Source organism: Pempheris klunzingeri, chromosome 2 (genome assembly GCF_042242105.1).
Source record: "Pempheris klunzingeri isolate RE-2024b chromosome 2, fPemKlu1.hap1, whole genome shotgun sequence".
NCBI lineage: Eukaryota > Metazoa > Chordata > Actinopteri > Acropomatiformes > Pempheridae > Pempheris > Pempheris klunzingeri.
Genome location: NC_092013.1, coordinates 23,330,968 through 23,350,956, shown reverse-complemented (window position 1 = coordinate 23,350,956; position 19,989 = coordinate 23,330,968). Strand labels below are relative to the sequence as shown.

General features: G+C 40.5%; 1 protein-coding gene across 2 annotated transcripts in view; it reads right to left on the bottom strand.

Annotated features, from left to right (window-relative positions):
- LOC139213679 (protein FAM107B) overlaps positions 1-19,519 on the bottom strand; it is a 29,421-nt gene extending 9,902 nt beyond the window's left edge. The window contains exons 1-2 of one of the 2 annotated variants that reach the window (XM_070844314.1): positions 19,248-19,519; positions 9,435-9,510 (exon numbers count right to left, since the gene is read on the bottom strand). In XM_070844314.1, the coding sequence (XP_070700415.1) occupies positions 9,435-9,510; positions 19,248-19,271 (100 nt within the window). In that variant the 5' untranslated portion in view covers positions 19,272-19,519. Of the gene's footprint in view, positions 1-3,654; positions 3,742-9,434; positions 9,511-19,247 lie in introns of those variants that run through there. The other variant, XM_070844315.1, reaches the window with a different exon arrangement.
- Positions 19,520-19,989: the final 470 nt, after the last annotated feature.

The window sequence follows — 19,989 nt, the reverse complement described above, 5'->3', positions numbered from 1 at the left end:
TTAGTGGCCACACAAGCTGGAAAAAAACCGCTCAGTACACAGTAAATGTATCACAGTTATGTCACAGTAAACTAAATCTCTCAAATACATATGAAGACATCACTTTTTTGGACTGCGAGAAACTGTGACGGACATATTAGGATATTTTCTGGTATTTTATATGAGTAGATTATTAATTGAGAGAATGATTGGCAGACTGTCAGTTGCAGCCCAGTCTGATACACATCCAGGATGTGCTGATTCAAGAAGAAATTGTTGAAACACTTGTTCACATGGAAAACAGGACAGTGTTAAACTCTTACAGGCTGTGTGCAGACATGGAGAGCCATGTGTTCACCCCATCCCTGGATTATAAAAAACATATAAACCATGTTTTTTTAATATACATATATAAAAACCTTACAATCTTACAATAATATAGATATCATAGACAAGCGTCTTGCAGTTTTGACGGTGTGATGATGCTCATTCATAGATGGATGGATGGTTTGGTCATTTTGCATCTTGTCAGCTTCTGATGCCCTGTTTGCTCTTGTTTTCTGATTTCAGTATATGAGTGTTGAACACCCACGGTGGTTAAAATGTCCCACCTACTGCGAGAAAGCTGCTCCTTAGCTGCAGCTGAAGTGCACCTGTGCCACCCAGCATGTGTTCCAGTATGATGTCGGTAGGGAGCACGCAGCTTGCACACAGCTTCGCACAGGTAAAGCCACTGCTGCACCGTGGGATGGGATGTATATATAAATGTATGTTGTCAGTTTACCAGAAAATAAAAACCACAGTCAGTTAAAATGTCCAGGCTACATACTAAGCTTTATTCGTACTAACGGCCTGTCGCTGTGATCGTGTGTGTGACTGTGTTTCTGACACTCTGACAGCTGCTGTGCTGTTGCATCTCTCTGATCTGTGGTCACTCCAGACTGTTACTGGCTGCTGAGTTCAAAGCTCAGTCAGAATCAGGATGGCCACTTTAAATGTCCTAACGAAGGTTTTATTCTGGGTCCTGAAATCTGATGAAATATCCAGCCAGCTATTTGACGATTGTAACAGTTGTAAGCTGAGGATATGTGGATTGTCGTAATCACACACTGGCCATGGTACAGATGTCATGTTCCAGTCATTTGCCTTGTGTGTCTCGATACAGATACATACATAGCTACAGTGATTGTATAAATGGATGGATGTATAAATCGCTTGTGAGCCCACAGCTTTACTGTGTCCACTGATGGAGGGCTGAAGCTGCTGCTTTCACCACATGGCTGGTTATGAAGCAGTCATGACACTCAGTTCTCTTGCTGATCACACTTCCTGACGGTGGGACATGTAGTTGTGTTTCTTTTCTTAAGTTTTCTGATTCTGTCTTTTAACTTTATTTCATCTCAGAGTCTCCGAGTTTGTCATGATGGTTCAACAGGACAGTTGAATCAGAGGACTGATGCAGGAAGTGTGGACGGACTTTGAGATATTCTGTGGTTTCATATTGATTCGAGACAGGACGTGCAAACTAAATCCTCTCTGTAGTTTATCGACGTCTCTGTGAGTGCCTGTTATCTGGTTACAACTAGAAGCTGTGTTTCTGCTTCAGCCTGATAACCCTGTGAGAGGAAGACTGTCTGACTCCACCTCAGCCAGGAGGAAATGTGATTATGTTACCAAGACATGTCAGAAGATATTGTCTTCTCTCTTTAATTCATTCATCCTGAGAAAAAAAAAGCACACTGAAGTTAGAAAATCAGAATCAAGTATCTGAAACCGAGAAACTTGATGATAATTTGTATCATCTTAGAGCTGAAGAATAAAACTCATCCTGCACCCTTTGATTTGATTCTAGGATCAGAAATTTCTACATTTCCAAATTTTTCAAGCTTTGCATGACAAACCTGCTCTCACACCCCACAATATAAACTGGAAATGATTCTTCTTTGATTCCTCATTCTGGTCCGACTCTCTAAGCTTTGATGACTGGGCCCAACAATAACATTAATAGTAATAATGAGCCACAAAAAGCAAAAACCAACAGCACTGCAACAAAATCAGAACCTTGAAAAAACAATGATTACAAATTAAAACTGAAATTAAACCAATCTGTCATCGGCCATTGTTTTTGACAATTTATAGACTTTATGATATGCCAATTAATCACACACACAGAGGTGATAACTGTTCAAACACAGCAGGCTGAAGTCTGCTCTCCTCTTACATAAACACTCATGACATATTGCAAAAGACAAACTAGTTTTCCAGGTCCAACTGTGCAGCTATTGATCTGCTCCTGGAAAAACAATCCTGTTTTTGACTATTTAGAAACCAGCTACAGAGCTCTTTCAGTCTGTGATCCTCTTAACTCAGGATGTTGGACCAAACCAGGACTAATTTACAAAAGGCTACATGACAATACTTTCCTTTAATTCTTCTGATGAGAAAACCTCTGAAAATCTGTTATTATGTAAGAATGTCAGTATAGTAAGTCAATCTAAACTCCCCCTCAAATCAAGCTTCCCTGCCAACACTGACTTCATCTTCATCATCCCACGCTCGTCCACATCCAACCTCACGCTGCTTTATGAACAGTTAGCACCACGTGCCTGTCCAACAAATGACTCAAGACTTGAATTATTTATGAAATGAAAATTATAAAAGCCAAATATCCACACAACACAAGAACACTGCCAGTTGTACAAAGTATGTTCTATTCAAGAAATGTACAATTGGTACAATTTGGAGGTACTTTGATTGAATATTTCCATTTTATGCTACTTTTGAAAATAACATCTAAATATTATACTTTTTAGTCACAAGTTAGTTAATAACATTTTACACACAAAACCAACAACACACACATAAATAATAAAGTTAACTTTGCTGGTAATATTACTATATATACATATATATAATATATAACTAGTATTAAAGTAACACTTTAAATGCAGGAACAGGATCTGAATACTTCCTCCACATTGTACACCCCAGTGAATCTAGTCTATGTTCTAGTCTAATGTTCACATCCTAAAACAGTAAATAGCATATTTTAGCGTAATTAGTATAAAAGAATAAAAGCATTTTTAAGTTATATGAACTAAAACTGAAAATAATATCCATGTTAACTCGTAATTTATTCCTAAATATGTAAAAAATCATTTCAATTCCAGTGTAAAAAAACAAAAGAGGTTGATTTTCATTAATAATTTTATCTAAATTGGAGTTTTTCATCATTTTGATTTGAGCGAATACAAATTTCAGGAATTTTTGGTTTTGGCTTTATTCTAAACACATCACACTTTCCTACACAAAAGTTAAACAACTTATTTCTATAGTTATTAGGGAAGTATTTGAATAGATGACCATCAGTTAACCCATTTTTTATGAGTTAATTTGACAGTACTTTACTGATCAACTGAGCAGAGTGATATCTTTAATCTGTTGTTACTGCCCAGATGTTTAAAAAGGAAGCCTAAAGAACAATAAAACAACAAATCTTGCAAAATTCCTAAACACAACATAATAGATATATAAATACCTTGTCTATGGGCAGTGCCAGTACACACCCAACAGAATAAATAATGCATGAGTCTAACACATTAGTTTGTGACTAAATAAGTAGGAAAAGGCTTCAGGACGATCCAGGATCAGAGTCAGTCCTCCTCTGGTTCTTACCAGACTTGACCATCCCCTCCCTGGCTGTGGTGGGCTGTTCGGGGCCGCTGCTCATCCTCTGATCCATCTGATCCATGTCCTGGTGATCCTCATGTGTTTGAGTCTTTGTGAACCTTCATGCTCTCTGTGCGAGCAGCAGCGCTCTTCTCCTCCTGACTGAATCATGCCGAGTGTAAAACAGCGGTCACATGATCCTCTCAGTGTTTCCCTGCCTCCCCTCACACTCACACTCCTCCTCCTCCTCCTCCTCCTCTCTGAAAAGCAACATTTCTGCCTCTATCTAACCTCCTCTCAGCCTTTCCTCATGATTCCATCAGCATCACCTCATTTTCCATCTTCAGCAGGCTGAAAGTCTGCAGCCAGCACAGTTTTGATATCCAGTCATGACCTGATTGTGGCACTGAAAACTCAGATTGTTCAGAAACAACAGGGTTCGTCATCTGGAGAGCTGTGTGTTCACTAAATTCCAAGATTTGATTGTTATATTTCTTAGGTACACATGGAAAATGTATCATAGCCTGATAGTCAGACTGAATGACAGCTTTAAAGAAGTCCTCCACAGAATTATCATCACACTGTCAGACTCATGATGGACAGCTTAAAACAAAAAGGATCAAAATCGGTAGAGCAGAACCAGAGACATCGTCATTCTTCTTCATGTCAAAACCTGGCACCTACATTTCCCACAATGCAACAAGACCTCTGACAATTGTGTGGGAAATTGGGGAGTGTTATGCTAGGTGCAGCCTGGAGCCTGCAGTAGAGGAGTAGCAGGTTACAGAGGTCTGGTAACGTCATTTTCAAACTTATAGTACCGACACTCAAGGGTTGTCCAAACAATTGTCTCTTTTCTCTTAGACCCCACCCCCACTGGGCTACTTAAGGAAGTCCTATCCTTAATTAACACATCTTTACTGGATATGATCAATCAGTCTTACTAACAGTTTAAAACTGTTTACTTCGTTTAAAGTAGCTCTTCTTAAAAAGTCTGCTCTTGATTCACATGTATTAGCCAACTATAGACCTAAATCTAACCTTCCCTTTCTCAAGATCCTTGATAACAATAGTCTATTTGAGGCACCATAGCACAGAAACAGCACTGGTGAAAGTTACAAACGACCTTATTACAGCATCTGACAGAGGACTTCTCTCTGCTCTGGTCTTTTCAGATCTGAGTGCTGCATTTGATACCCTTAACCATCACATCCTATTATAGAGTCTGCAACACTTAACTGGCATAAAAGCAACCGCATTAAGCTGTTTTATGTCCTATTTGTCAGATCGATTTCAGTTTATACATCCATCAACACAAACGTTAGACACGGAGTTCCACAAGGTTCAGTGCTTGGACCAATTCTTGAATCCTTAGTTTTGGATTCTTGAATTGTTTTGTCTGTAGAATTAAATAGTTTGGTCTAGACCTGCTTTCTTATGAAAAGTCTGTTGAGATAACTTTACTACTTACTATTACTATTACTTAATAAATAAAGATTGATTGATAAAGATCGATTGATTGACTTCACTTGAACACTGACCCTGAAAACTCACCGGGGACATCAAATGGCGCGTTGCCCATTTCTCTTAGTTGTTTGTTTGTCTGACTTCCTGCCTGCCTCATCTGCTCTGTGTTGCTTGATGCATTGTGGAGCATCGAAAGTAGAGGCGGCACATATCTTTAGCGGAGCGGATTGCTGAGACGCTTCTGGGACACGCTCAGACGCCCCAGTGGGTTTTGGCCTTGACTCAAGTGGCATCGCTTTAGAACATTTACAAACACTTCACACAATGCCTTTTGGAGACACTAAAGGCTTTATATCACTTATTTTGCGCTCAGGTGCAAAATTACTAGAGTTCAAACTCAAACCGGAACGGTTCAACAGCTATAGCCAGCAGCTGGTTTACTTAGCTTAGCATGCAGACTGGACACTGGGGGAAACAACTAGCCTGACTATATGCGGAGGTAACTACATCCATACCAGCACTAAATATAACTAATTTCTTCACAAAAATGACAATTTGCTGTTTCATGGGAGTTTATGGCCCAAACTATTTCTTGGCGGCAACCAGTAACTTTCCCAAGTCTCCACTGGTTGCCTGGCAACTGGAGCCAAGAAACAGTCCATGTGTTTTCCCTGCCAGGCTCTGACCTTTATATCCAAATTTGAACCTTCAAGCTGTAATCGAGGTGTGAGGAGTTATTTCAGGCATCCTTGAATTCAAGTTCCTCATATTCAGCGCTGGTGCTTGACAGTTAGACAGATGAACATGAAACTCTCACGACTGAATTATCATAACAAAACATGAACAACTGTGTTAGATCTTTTTCTTTGATTAGAAGTCAAAGGTACAAGAAGCCTGTGGACATAAAAACTGAGGGAGTTAAGTCAACTACAGCTGGAAAGAGCACGCTGCCAAAGGAACTGGATCTGTTTTCGGTTCTGGATCAGTTCTGGATGAAGTCAGTAACAGTGGCGTCACGTCTTGAATTCTCTGCCGGTCTGATTCACATCTCTGACTGGTTTCAGCTCCATAGCAACAGCAGCCGAGCTATTATGGCTATTGTCGTATTTAGAGCCAGAAAAAACAAACTGTAAAACATAAACCTGTATGTTACATCATCCTAGAGAGTTTCTGTGTTCAGAAGTGCTATTAAGGAAACGTGAAATATAGTGAGGAGAAACAGCAGCTCCTCACACGTCATGACTGTGAAATTTCCAATAATGAAAATGATCTTTTACATAGAAAAGCAGCACAGTCACTTGAAAGTGTGTAATGAGGACATTTTGTAATCATGGAATTTCTCCTCCCAGTCCAAACCGTCCTGCATGTGAGCGAGTCCAGCTGGCAGGATTAACTGCAGTCTGATCTCAGAGCTTTACAGAGACTATTAACATTAACTTTACACTCACAGCTCTGACACACACCACACAACATGCCAGTTATCCACAGACCCACAGCAGGTTAATGCTCAAATTGTGTCATTAAATGAACAAACCAGAAAGCAGACATATCGTTAAAAGAAAATATGTAACACGTGAAGCTAATGGCACTACTATGTGCTATAATCACATCTAGTTTACTTGATAGAGACCTGATACTTCATGATAAATAATGTTGCATTTCCATCTTTGCTAAAGTTATCTGACTCTTATGTTCAATGTCTTTTTAGGGCAGTACTGGACAAATGAAAATGTTGACCTGACAGTGGTGGAGTCCATAAGAGTGGTGTCCATAAGGTGGACATATGTCTAAGTCCACCCTAGACATAGTGAAATTGTGGCTGTGATCTCTACTCTCACCAGTAGAGAAAAACCAGCTGATTGTATTTAGAAAGACTTTGGAACCTTTTTTGATGTATTTAACTCTTTCCCTGCATCCAGTCTTTGTGCTAAGCTAAGCTAATATATCCTCATATATCACTGATTATCAAACAGTTTGTAACTAATTTTACACACAGATTAAATAATGCTGGATATTCTAGCTGTAGCTACTGTAACATCCATGCAAGGGATAGTTCCCGATGGAAGATAATACCCTGCGAGGGCATTATCCTGCTTGTACCATGGTCACTAGCCAAAGAAAAATATTAAGACTGATTTATATTTTCATGCATTTAGCTATAAACAGTTTTCTCACAAGCCATAACTAAGACCTGGAATAATTACTATTACCATCCCATGACGTTCTTCTGCAATGAAACATTGTTCACTACTCCAGTAAATAGGATGAACCTTAGATACAACATGTTGTCAGGAGATATTTCTAGTCTGCTCAGCTCATAGAACCTTTTGTGCCAGCTGTGAATCAGAGAGAGAATAGGTTCAAATCTGCTGGCCGGCTGGTTTGCAGCTTGAGTCTGTGTGGAGTTTCCATGTTCTCCCTGTGCTTGCATGGGTTCTCTCTGGGTACTCCAGCTTCCTCCCACAGTCCAAAGACATGCAGGCTACGTTGACTGGTGACTCTAGATTGCCCGTACGTGTGAATATGAGTGTGAATGGCTGTCTTATCAGTAAATGTGTGAGAGCACCTCTGACAAAAAGAAAAATATGACAAATCCAAATAAAGAATAGCTTAGAACTCTTTCCCTCCCACATCTAGGTTAGTAAAATCTAAAATCTAGATGTTTTAAGGGACAAAATTACTCCATAAATCCACTAGAATGCAAGAAAATCATCTTTGAAATCATTTGAAATGATCAATTGCAAACATTGTCTGGAGGAAGATCCTCACATTCCCTCTGGTCTGCTGATTTATGCGATGACGGCGCCCAGACTGATTCATCACTAATTATTAACTGGGCTTTTCATCTATAAATGCTTTGAAATTGTGAATTTGGCTACTGAACATTTCACACAAAAATCCTGGGGGTTGAGGAGCTGACCTCTGCAGTGGGCAATGTCACTGAGGGCCCGTTCATAAAATGCACTAATACTGAATTGGCAACTTTAAAGAGACAAAAAGGCTCTTTAGGGTGTTGAAGAGCGACGGCAACATTTTTAGGATACAGCTAAAAGGGAACAATTCCACTAATTTCAAGGTGAAAGTTCAACTGAGAAGCTCTCACAGAGGCAGGAGACTGCTAATGTAAGCTCACAGTCAGACGTTAAGACCTCCACAACACAGCAAGCTTTGCCTCAATGCTTTAGGATTTAAGATTTAAAATACAGGATGAGGAGACACAGCAGCTCCACATTCTTCATGAGGACATTTTGTAATATGAATATCTCCTTCAAGTCCGAACTGTCCTGTATGTTTTTTCTTTAGGTCTGTAAATTATATTAGCTCCTCAAACTCTGTGGTTTGGTCATTTGGGGGTGAATTTATGCAGCTTCAAACACAGCAAAAACTGCTTATAATGGGTGCACTAAAAAGTTAATAATCCCACAATGATCAGACAGCTGTTGTGATGATGATGCTGAAAACAAGCAAATATTATACTGATTCTCTCCATTTATACAGCTTTTCATGGAGCTAAGCTGGTAATTTCCCTCTGCTTCCAGCCTTTGTGCTAAGCTAAGCTAAGCTAAACACATCCTGGAGCTATTTCTACTTTTGGACAAAAACTGATATTCAACTAAACAAAACTTTCAATCCAAATGTAATTCAAATTTGATCAAAATCTTCTGAAAATTGCCCAAAGATAATGTGAATGAGTGCTTCTTGAATTGAACTACATGAGCTCATGTGTCAGTCAGTCTGTGAAACCTCTGCAGAAGAAGAGGACACAGTGATAGAACACAGTTTTATGTAGGGTTATTAATGTGAGGATGCTTACGGTTTCTTCATTGCTCCACACTGATCTGATGTTTTCATTAGAAACCCTGAGTGGCATTTAAGTCACATGCCTCAAGTACGTCATCATTTATTCACTAAGCCTGTTTCCATTTGCTTTTTATCCACACACCAACTTTGACACATCACACGATAGGAAACACACACATTAATTTTTTCTAATTTCTTGTGTTTGCTCATAAAATGCTCATAAAAACAGATGGATGGAAACACATTTAGAGTATTTCAGTAGTGTTTTAAATGCGTCTGCTGCTTTAAAACACATATCCACATACTATCGTGTCGTAATCAGAGCAGACAGCAGGCAAACTTTTTAAAGAGTCAGGAAGCAGCTGGTGGTTCAGTGCCTCCACAACAGGCCCATTACAGCCTGATACACAGTGAGAGAGCAGTGATAAGCTGGGAAAACCATTCAGAGGTCAGGCTCGCCTCCCAGAGTGCACCATTGTTCTCCGAGTCAGACGGTAACCTGAGAGGGACAAACTTACCTCTGCCATTTGGGTGCTTTCCATTTTTCACACACTGCTGATTCGGTGGAGGCTCGTGGTCGATGCTGTAAGCCTTCTGGAAGACAAAGAAGAAAACGAGAAAGTTCAAAGTCATTATGTAGGGACTGGCTTAGCAGTGGAGGAAGGACACATGGAGGCATTATTTTACGAGACACAACGGGTAAAGTTAAGGCTGGTTGTAGGCTTGGCCTGTGGAAAAACTTTATACAAAAAGAAGATTATAAAAAGGAAAATCAGAGCCAAGCACCTACATTACCCACAATGCAACTGGGAATCTCTGCAAGCAGGCAGCAGGAATAATAATCGCCAGCTAACTTGCTCTGAGCATACTGTCTGACTCTGGTATGTGATCAAATCTGGCGAGCCCTATCAGTGAGATCCCCAACAACTGCAAACACAACTCTGGAGTTCACCTTCAATAACATCTTAGAACTAAACATGTTGCTGGAAAAGTAACCCGGTCGCCGATCTTGTGTTTGCTGTCGCAGATGAGATGCATGTCAGCAGAACTTTAGACAGAGAACGACAGGATGTCTTTTAATGGCGAGCTGTTCCTTTAACAACATTCAACTTGTTCAAGTGTTTTGTTTCTTGTTCTTCTAATTCAAACTATTTCTGTCCGCACTCAGCCTTCCTCCTCCACCTCTTCCCCTGGCCTCCCCCCCTTCCCTCTCCTCTCTCTGGGTGTTTCTCAGCCGCTCGTCTCCTTTCAGACTCCAGGTCAGTTGGATGGTGTCCTCTCTGACTGAATGGACTTTGTGTTGGTTGCTAGGAGAGACTTCATCAGGCTTCAGCATGGTGACAAGGCCCTCACTGTCTCACAGGACCAGACCCCCCCAATCAGACTTTAAGGGGTGGGAGGTGGGGGGTGTTGGGGGGTGCCTCTGGAGGTGACATGAATGTTGTTTACTGCAGGATGAAGGCTGATCTGAGAAGAGATTTAATGAATGATCCCTTTCTCCTGAACTGGTCCCACAACTTTAAATGGAATTCACCAGAAGGTTAAAGGAACATTTCAACATTTGATGTCCTCTTTTTCTCTAAGAGTTAGATGTTCAGATTGATACCTCTCTCATGTCTGTACGTCTCCAGCCAGCTGCTGGTTGGCTTAGCTCAGCATAAAGACTGGAATCAGGGGAAGCTCCTGGCATGGCTCTGGGGCAAATGTCCCCCTATGTTTCCCACTCTCTGTTCATTGTGTATGCATGAAGCCCCATTCAGTCAGGATGAACATCACAGGCGGAGGTGGGGAATGAAATCCTCACTGTGTTCCTGTGTAATTTCACTCATTAGGACTGCATCTTAAAGCGTGGTAGCACTGCATATTATAGTCTGTAAAGTACAGGGACATTCAGCGGGACAAAGACAAAAGAGAAATAAAAAAGCCTTTAAAGATTTTACCTCTACAACACAGGTTATGTAATAATGCCGGTGTCACCTTGAGGGCCCAATCATTTCAGCTTCTATTGCAGAACTCACATTAATCAAATCACAACAAGCTAAATGCCACATGAGGGTGCTTAATGAGTCTCAGGCTGAAAAGATTGGAAAGCAGTGATGTAAACAAAGCGATCGAAGTAAAATGATCCTCTACTTTTTATGTAACTATATGAAGAGACAACCTGTTGTCATGCAGCCGCTGTCAGGTCAGCTGTGTCAGGGTTGAGAGGACACTGAAACAGTGAGGATTTGAATATGACCCTCAGGCTCGGAACTGATCTGAGGACAGTCCGACATCTGCTGGACATACGGCAACATTACACCTCTGACATCACACAGGCCAGTGGTAAGAAAACTGGACCAAAGCTGAGCTTTTCCCCAAAACTACCGCAGGAAGAAACAAGCTCCTGTCATGTTCGCGAAGACGTGAAAATGATGAGAAAAAGATATTGAAAGGAAAAGCAGCAAGTCCTTACATTTGTCAAGTTGAAACCACAATTCCACATTTTTAATTTGTGAAGCAGTGGGTGAGACAGGCAGCCTGCTGAAGGGCTGAAGGAGGTCACATGTTCAACAGGCCGCGCACTTTACACCAGAGGACGTGCCGAGTGTGACGTAACGGTGTGTTTTCACACACATTGACTGCAAGATGGAGCAGGAGCGAAAGAGAGAGGATGGTCTTTTCTCATAGTTTGACACACCAGGGACACACATTTATGTTGAAAAGACACTCCGGAGAGCTTTGCAACCAACCAACAATATTAAATTAGCTCACTAACTAAGCTGGTCAAATCTACATTTCAGTAAAAGGGATATTCTGTGTGAAAACAAAGACCCACCACTTCATAAATTTGTCAACCATGACTGTATGAAAACAGAAAGACGAGTAATAGCAAATGGGGGCTGCAGGGGGGTGAGGGCTACTGAGTCCCAGCGTAATATGATGTAAGAAAAGTAAGTAAGATAGCTCTAGACACCCTCCTTCCTCTTCCTCTCTGGTCCTCAGAAAAGCTCCCTCTTGGTCTCTCTCTCGCCTTGTTTCTGTATTTTTAGCTTCAGGGATTTTCTCTGATCGTCTTAATCTGCCTCTGTGGTCCAAGCTGGATTTAACCCACTGACGATCCACATCAACACTACAAACACACAAACTTGGTTTATCTCTGTGTTCCTGAAACCTGTGAATGACGCAGCTGATCCCGGATCTGTTTGACTGCAGCGGACTAATATCAGACTAAGAATCACATGCTGCTCGTCTTCTTCTTGTTAATGAGCGATGTTGCGTAACCTGCCGCTGAAAATACCCTGCTGCTATTTATTCTCTCAGACCTGATTAAGTTACTCACACATGAGTTCATGAACTAATTGTTCACAGAAAACCTGTTCACTGGATCTGAGCTCTGGGCTCTGATTGTTCGAGTCCGGGCCACTGTTCTGTTTGTTATGAGAGACACAAAAATTCACACTGAATCACACTGAGAGACTGACTATAGCTCACAGACTCCAACAATATAATGCCACCATACTAATAACATATTTCAAATTCCTCATGTGTTCACTTCCTGCTCTATTTTTGTTCTTTAGCTTTTAAAAGACAGGAAGCACGTGAAAAATGAAACATAACTGAGATCTTTATCCAAACATTTACAAAGGCTGTATTATAACTTTATTATATGTCATATAGAGACAAGGTGAGTTTCCTAAAGATTCTCTATTCGATCGATTTCTCAGCATCTAAGACCAAAACGTATAAGACCCTCACCACCCTGCCTCCGCCTCCGCCTCCACCGCTCCTCGGCCAGGTCTCTCATCTGTTGTGCACACATCTGTTCTGACTGGCAGCTTCTCTTAGCTTTAGTGCTACAGTGTTAGCTCAGTAGCCTACCTCAGGATGTCACCGCACAGCGGTTCTCACCGGCTCACTTTCCCTGTGCTAATTATTTGCTGATTCACAGACTATCACTATGCACTATCATGCATGCTGTCCCAGGGAGCACAACAAAGATGAGCGGATCACAGCACACACACAGAGTGAGCGTGACTTCACTCTCTGCTCAGGTCGCCATCCTTCCACTGTATCTTAACATAGCAAATAGTTGTTTCATGCTGTATGAAAGCTCTGAATGTTATTTAGAAAATAACATCCTCTGGATTTATGCATACAAACGATGAAATAATACTTTGTACAGTCTTGAACTGTTGGGGCCGTAGGCAGCCTGACAGCATACCTGCAGACACCACTCAAAAAAGTAGGTCCACCTCCTCTGTGAGTTAACTCTGAAGTAAATAAGTCATTATTACTTGATTTGAAGCGTCTCTCTGAGCTTCTTTGTTGTGTTGTTGAGGTTTGGTCCAGCTGGTTGGACCGCAGCCTAGAAATTGGCAGAGAAACCTTCAGTCCACAGCCGAACGCTCTCGATCCTGGACTTTGTCTGTGTCCTGGCGGTTTCTCTGTATTTCTATTAGAATTCTAATCCAGCCAGGCAAACCGTGGAAGCCCATTTCTACCAGGAAACAAAAGGGATCATTTGGCAGTCTCATGTCTGAATAAAGGCACCGTCTGTGTCACGACCTCATTCTGACTGAAACATTTCTGTATCATTTTCAACTCGACCGTCTGAACTGACCGACGTCTGATTAACAGGACTGCTCAACAGTAACACAAGGTTTATGAGAGAGAGAAGTCTCATCTTCTAACAGCTCTGAAATAAACTTCTCACTCTTTATCTCTTCTGCACAATGTAAACAAAAACAGCTGAACAAACTATGAGACTTTGCAGGAGTCGATTTAAAGCTGTTGGGGAAACTGATCTCAGATCAGATCAGTCTGTTAAAACTCTTCTCTATTCATGGTGCGACCAGAGCGGAGGAGGTTAACAGCACTCAGCCACAGTAATAATGTGACCAGCAGTGTCTGTGTGGAGTTTGATATTCATTCATCCCGACATGAGCATGAGAGCTGACAATGAGAGTCCCAACTTATCTCGTAACATTCTCGTGAAACTGATGTAACAATGTGAGAAGCGCTCGTGACGTCTTTCCAGAAAAATATGTTTTAGACACCATCAGAGCTGCAGTCAACACAGAACATCGTCCTTTCTGTCGCCACATTAATACAGACTACAGGGAAACACACCCGGGGTCAGATATATAGATGGTGTGTGCACACACAATTCTGCAAACATACATAAACCAGTTTATACATAAACTGGTTTATTAAAGAATAATGTGTTGCTTCAGACTTCAGACCAGCAGTTTTCTACAGATTTCTGCAGGTGAAACGAGGAGATTAAATATAAGATGAGATGTAATCTTACGGTAAAACATAGTTTACAGTGATTGGACTTATTTTTTGCCACCTACAACAACAAAAAAAGAAATCACTTCTAAAAACTTCTATAAACTTTCAATTGTTCATTAGTGATGAAGTTTATCTTTTTATTCACGTTCGAGCCGTTATTTTCCTGTTAGTGCTCGTTCATTTGATCCAGAACTGGGAAGCACTTTGTGAAATTTGTTTCAGTATGAGCTCTACAAATCGATCACCGATCATCTGTTCTGATGTTGAATAATGACGACTGAGATCTCGCAGCTGATGATGCTTCACATGTGATGAATTAGTTGATATGGACGCTACAAATAACCACAGCTATGTGTAATGACAGCTGCTCTGTTGGAGAAGTCTCCTTCTTTTTGCAGTTCGTCTCATTGGCGGGTCTAATGACAGAAGTATCACTATGCAAAGAGGAGTTATTTCTGTGTCTATTTATGTCTGTGATTAAATGTGTCATAAGTTGTGAGATTTCTAAAACAGATCCAGGCAAACACACAGCTTTATAAATCTGATGAAAAGAATGCTTGTGCATATTTTGTACACACAGTTTTGCTCATGAATCTACACAGAGTTTTAAATATCTGACCCCTGATGTGTTTAACAACAGCAGCAACACATGGGTTTATATTTAGTGACATGTTAGACCTGAGCGTGCAGAGGAAACAGAGCTGAACCAGAACTTCAGCAGCATTGTGTCTCTGTCAGTGAATGTGCTGTCATGGCTTAATATCTCAGTCTCCTCAGTGGCACCTTTTTTTATTCAGCTACGAGATATAAAGGGCTCCATGGCAAACATTTGTTGCAGACTTTGAGCAACCACTCTGCCTCTCTGTGACAAGCACAAAACATTTGTGCCCGATAGAGCTGCATGTCACCTCTCTGCATGTGTAGATTTATGGCCCCGACTGTCTCACAGTGAAACATGACAGCGGCGTTTCATCTCGTCTCCACCTGCTGCTGCTGACGGGAACACTCGGCTAAAAATAGACTCGGGAGTCGATCTGAGCGGGACACAGCTACACGTCCCGGTTTGATACCTCCATCCAGACACCCCAGCACCCTGCTGTCAGCTGTTAGTCACCATGGCAACAAACACACCCTCAGCACACCCACCTCAACAGGTGGGTCGCACCCCATAGCTTAAATATTTGTCATCTTTCTCTGGTTAACCAGAAACTCTGAGTGTGTTTGAGAAATGACATTCCACTGAGCTCAACTTTGTTTCCATCTCTGAGGAATTTCACTCTGATAAAGAACAAAAAATATACACAGCACGACCTGCACAAAGAAGAGTGTGTTTGACCACCGTCCCATTGTAGACAGAATGTAACCGAGTACATTTACTCAAGTAGAAATCTGAGCTACTTGCACCTTATTTGTTGTTTTTTTCTTTTCATGCCACTTTCTACTTCTACTCCACAACATTTCAGAGGGAAATATTGTACTTGATACTTCCCTACATTTATCCGACAGCTTCAGTTACGAGTTACTTCAGGAATTCAGAATACTGCACTCAAAATGTATATGAAAACATGTAAGTAGAACTGAAATGATAATTGTTTTGAGTTATTTTTCATGCAAAAACTTTTAATAGTAACATTAATGGTATTTGTTTTAATAGTTTTAAGGTTTGGACTGTTGGTTGGACTAGACTGGCATTGGGTCCCTTTGAGCTCAGCAATTGTTACAGCGTTGTTCACTATTTTCATAGGTTTTTACAAAACTGTTGGAGAGAATAATCAGCAGATTAATCTGTAATGAAAATAACCATTAGTTGCAGTCAAACAAAATGATATAAAATAATTCAGAATGAGCTTTGCCTCGACTAACTACTGCAGCAAAATCCTGTTTTTACATTAAAGTAATAATAATCTAATGATGTAATATATAATAGTTTATCAGTCACATGAGACATTTTTCTAGATTGAGTAGTTTTACTTTTTAGACTTTTAGTCCAGTTTCTAATTTGACTTGTTAAAGCTTATTTCTACAGTGTGATATTAGCATTTTTACTTACTGAATATTTTCTTCACCTCTGATTAGCTAAAAAAACCAAAAAACATCACCTTTCCTTGACTGGTATGAAAACTGTTGGTTGGATTTAACCAATACACAGATCCCGACATATTTCCTGTAACGTGTGATGAATCAGCTGATTCAGTGTCAATATTTCAGTATTTCAGTCAATCAGCAGCTCACAACATTTTGTGCAAAAATAACTTTTCTCCGACAGACTTTGACCCCAAGAGTCTTGTTTTTTCTGAACTGCAGCGGTTCAACTTCTCGCCTTACTGCAGTGATGTCACGTTGTACTGCAGGACCCTGTGACATCACAAAACCCATCAGTGATGCTGGCTGTGGTCAGAAGTGAAACAGACTGTGCTTTGCCTTTGGTAACACATTAAACGTTGCGCCTTATTAAAGTCACTGAACATTTCAACCAGAGAAACACTGACATTAAAATTGTAAAATAAACAAAGCAGACTTTCACTGAAGCCCCATTCATTCTGTTTCTAATGGTGCTGGGTTGATTTTAACATAGTCTGCTCTCACCAGAGAGTTTAATCCCATCCAGAGCATGTATGTGGGTCATTTCAACAGCACCCCAGTAAGAATTACAGCAACAATTACCTCCTGTTTCTCTGTGAACTGGCTGGTTGAATCCTGTCCAGAAGGACGTCCTTGTATTTTAACATGGACCTCTAAGTTTTTTATTCCACAACATTTTATCAGCTCAGTGTGAAATTTGACTTGATGAAGACAAAACTGTTGTTGCTAATCTGATGCAAACATGTTAGCACCAACATGTAGGCCTATTGACCTCATGACTGCTCATCAAATGTAGAAGTAGGTATTGCTATTCTCTGTTCAGCCCAGTTTTTAAGCCTGTTTTTTTAGTTCATTTCATTTAGCAAATTGGCAGCCATAAAGGTACGCTGAAGTAGCTATTAGTTGTTCCGGTTTGCAGTGTACCTATGGATGTACTGACAGTATAATGATACATTTACTCTCAGTGGACATCAGAGACAACGATATAATCAGGAGGTGTGAGTCACATGGAATGATATCAATGTGTGTTCATGTCTGTGTGTTCAGATTTCACTGCGTTATGACTCTGAGTGCAATTTTTTGATCCAAATTCTCCTCACACAGTATCTTTGCCTCCCCCTCAACTCTCCAGCACCCCCCCGGGGAGGCTTTTGTCTTTCTCTTTTGTCTTTGTCCGGCTGAATGTCCATGTCGAGTTAAATTACAGATGAGCACATTGAAGAAGATTTCACTCCCCATTTCCCCCAATAGTATTCATCCTGTCTGAGCGGGGATTAGGAAAAGTTTCTATAAACTACATCATCTTTGATTCCGTATGGTTTGCCCTGACTTCAACACCTTTCTGTACTCCAGTTGTGGTGGATCACTGGGATCCAGGAGAGTGATGAATGGTCTGGATTATGGATATGTTTTTCCTTTAGTAATAACAAAAGCATGCCGTAAAGCTGAAAGAATAGAAATGAATACAACACATCACCTAAAAAAACTTTCTTTCTTTCTTGCTTTAGATGAAGGGACAGTCCAGCTATTGCTATAGTGATTTAAATATTAAAAGTCCTGTCAAATGTTTCCAATAAATTCTGCTACAAGCTGAGATGGAGCAGGGCTTCTGATCGACTTCCTAAACTCAAAATATCTCAATCACAGATGAATGTTGTCACGTTAATGTAGATTTAAATACACATACACTGTTGTATACTGATTTATGCAGCATGCGAAGTACTCACAAAGTGTAGAAAGATTCATACATTTTAAACAATATCAAACTTAATAGAAATAACGTTATAACGCATTTTATAAGACGTCTTCTTTGGCATCGCCTGCACATCAAGTGAGCTCACATTTGGTCCAAGCTCCAAGCTTGAGAAACTGTATCATAAGACAGGGCTGCAGCTAGCATGGCTGGATCATTTTACAATGATATTTATAGGCGTATATCTCTCTTTAATGGATCTTAATCTATCCATGGAGTTAGTTAAGGAGTTTTTACCATGAACAAAGTAGTCAAAGAGTCAAAACAAAATGAAAATTACAAATAAATCTACCACATCCATTGTGACTTCTTTTTCAGTTCTAATTCTGACTCAGTGTCTCATTATTTTTTACTTAGTAGCTCATCACTGTCACTTTGCCTTAGTAAGTCAAACAATTCACTTAATGCCATAAAATATAGCTGAACAGCAGCCAAAATAGATGCAATGTATGAAAATGGAATACCAGTAACATGAAAATCAAATCAAATCAATCTGACCACCGCTTCAAAAAGATGGTAACAACTCAACAAATATTGGATGGATATGATAAATGCTAAATATCAGCATGTTATTATTGTCACTGTGAGCATGTTAGCATGCTGACATGCTCACAGTGACACAATCACATGACACTGCTGTGCCTAAAACAGAGCAGCTAGCAGGCTGCAGACGTTTGGTTTGGTTTGTGTAAAGTTTGATCATCGACGAGAAAAACGACACCAGAAAGTAGCGTATTAACTTCTTGATTCATCTGATGATTATTTTCTCCGTTTTTTAATTTGTCAATATAGTGAAGATGCCCAGGGTCCAGTGTCAGCTGCCTCTACAAATGTCTAATTTTTCTGACCATCACTAATAAACTCAAAGAGATTCAGTTTACTGAATACTCACATCCAAGAAGCTGAAGCCAGTGAATCTGCCATTTTGCTTGATATGAAATAACTGTAATGATTAATCGAATGTCAATACTGAATGTTAATCAACTAATAGATCATTTCAGCTCCAACCAAAGGTGTCAAATGTAAACCACAGATTTATATTATTAAATTACTCGTATGGCGAGGGTGTGTATCTGATTCTGAGGATAACATGCTAAATATTTGTGCTGGAAATGAGTGATGACAGACTGTATTGGTTTGCGTGTGGCAATAAATCTATTGTACAACCAAACTTACTTTAGATTCCTGAAGACAACTAAAAACTGAGTGTTGGACTGACCTTCTTTCCATAAGCAGCTCCCATTCTTCACAGTCCTCTGCTGGGTCTTTGTTGTTTGTTTGTGGCAGTAAGTTCACAGTCCACACAGTCTTCCTCTCTTTCTGCCTCCTTTCCTCTCCAGCAGCCTCGGCCCTGCTCTTCGTCCTGCTGCCACCCCCCCACCCCCGGCCACCTGGCAGCCTGACAGCCCGGTTGCTGGGGTCTGTTAGCCCGCCAAACTGCGAGCCAGCTTCATAACACCAAACCAAAACTGAACCGAGCCGGAGAGAAAAGAGCAGCCAGTCAGAGCTGAAACAGTCCTCACAGTCAGACAGCTGAGTGTTTGACTGAGAGGTAGACAAGGAGGAGGAAGAGGAGGAGGAGGAGGAGGAGGAGGAGGAGGTGTCCCAGCCACCTGTTACTGCCTGACTCTGCTCTCAGCTGTTAGGAGTTAAGATGCTCTGAGTGGATCAGTGTAATTGGTGGTGACACAGATAGAGAGAAAGCAGCAAAGTCTGAAACAGTAAATATCATCAGAGGTAAAGTTTCTCCTGATCACGAGTTCAGAAAAACTCCTTTTAGCCTAGTTTGTATTGAAGGACTTAAAAAGATTTTAAAGCATTAAAAAGAACTTGAATGATGTGACTAATTTAATGTTAATCTTAATCTCTGCTCATTTATTTATTAGGTATTAGTCTTTATTTTCATTATATTGTTCATTGTATGTTTATCCGGTACTTTGGTTGACCACTATTTTGAATAA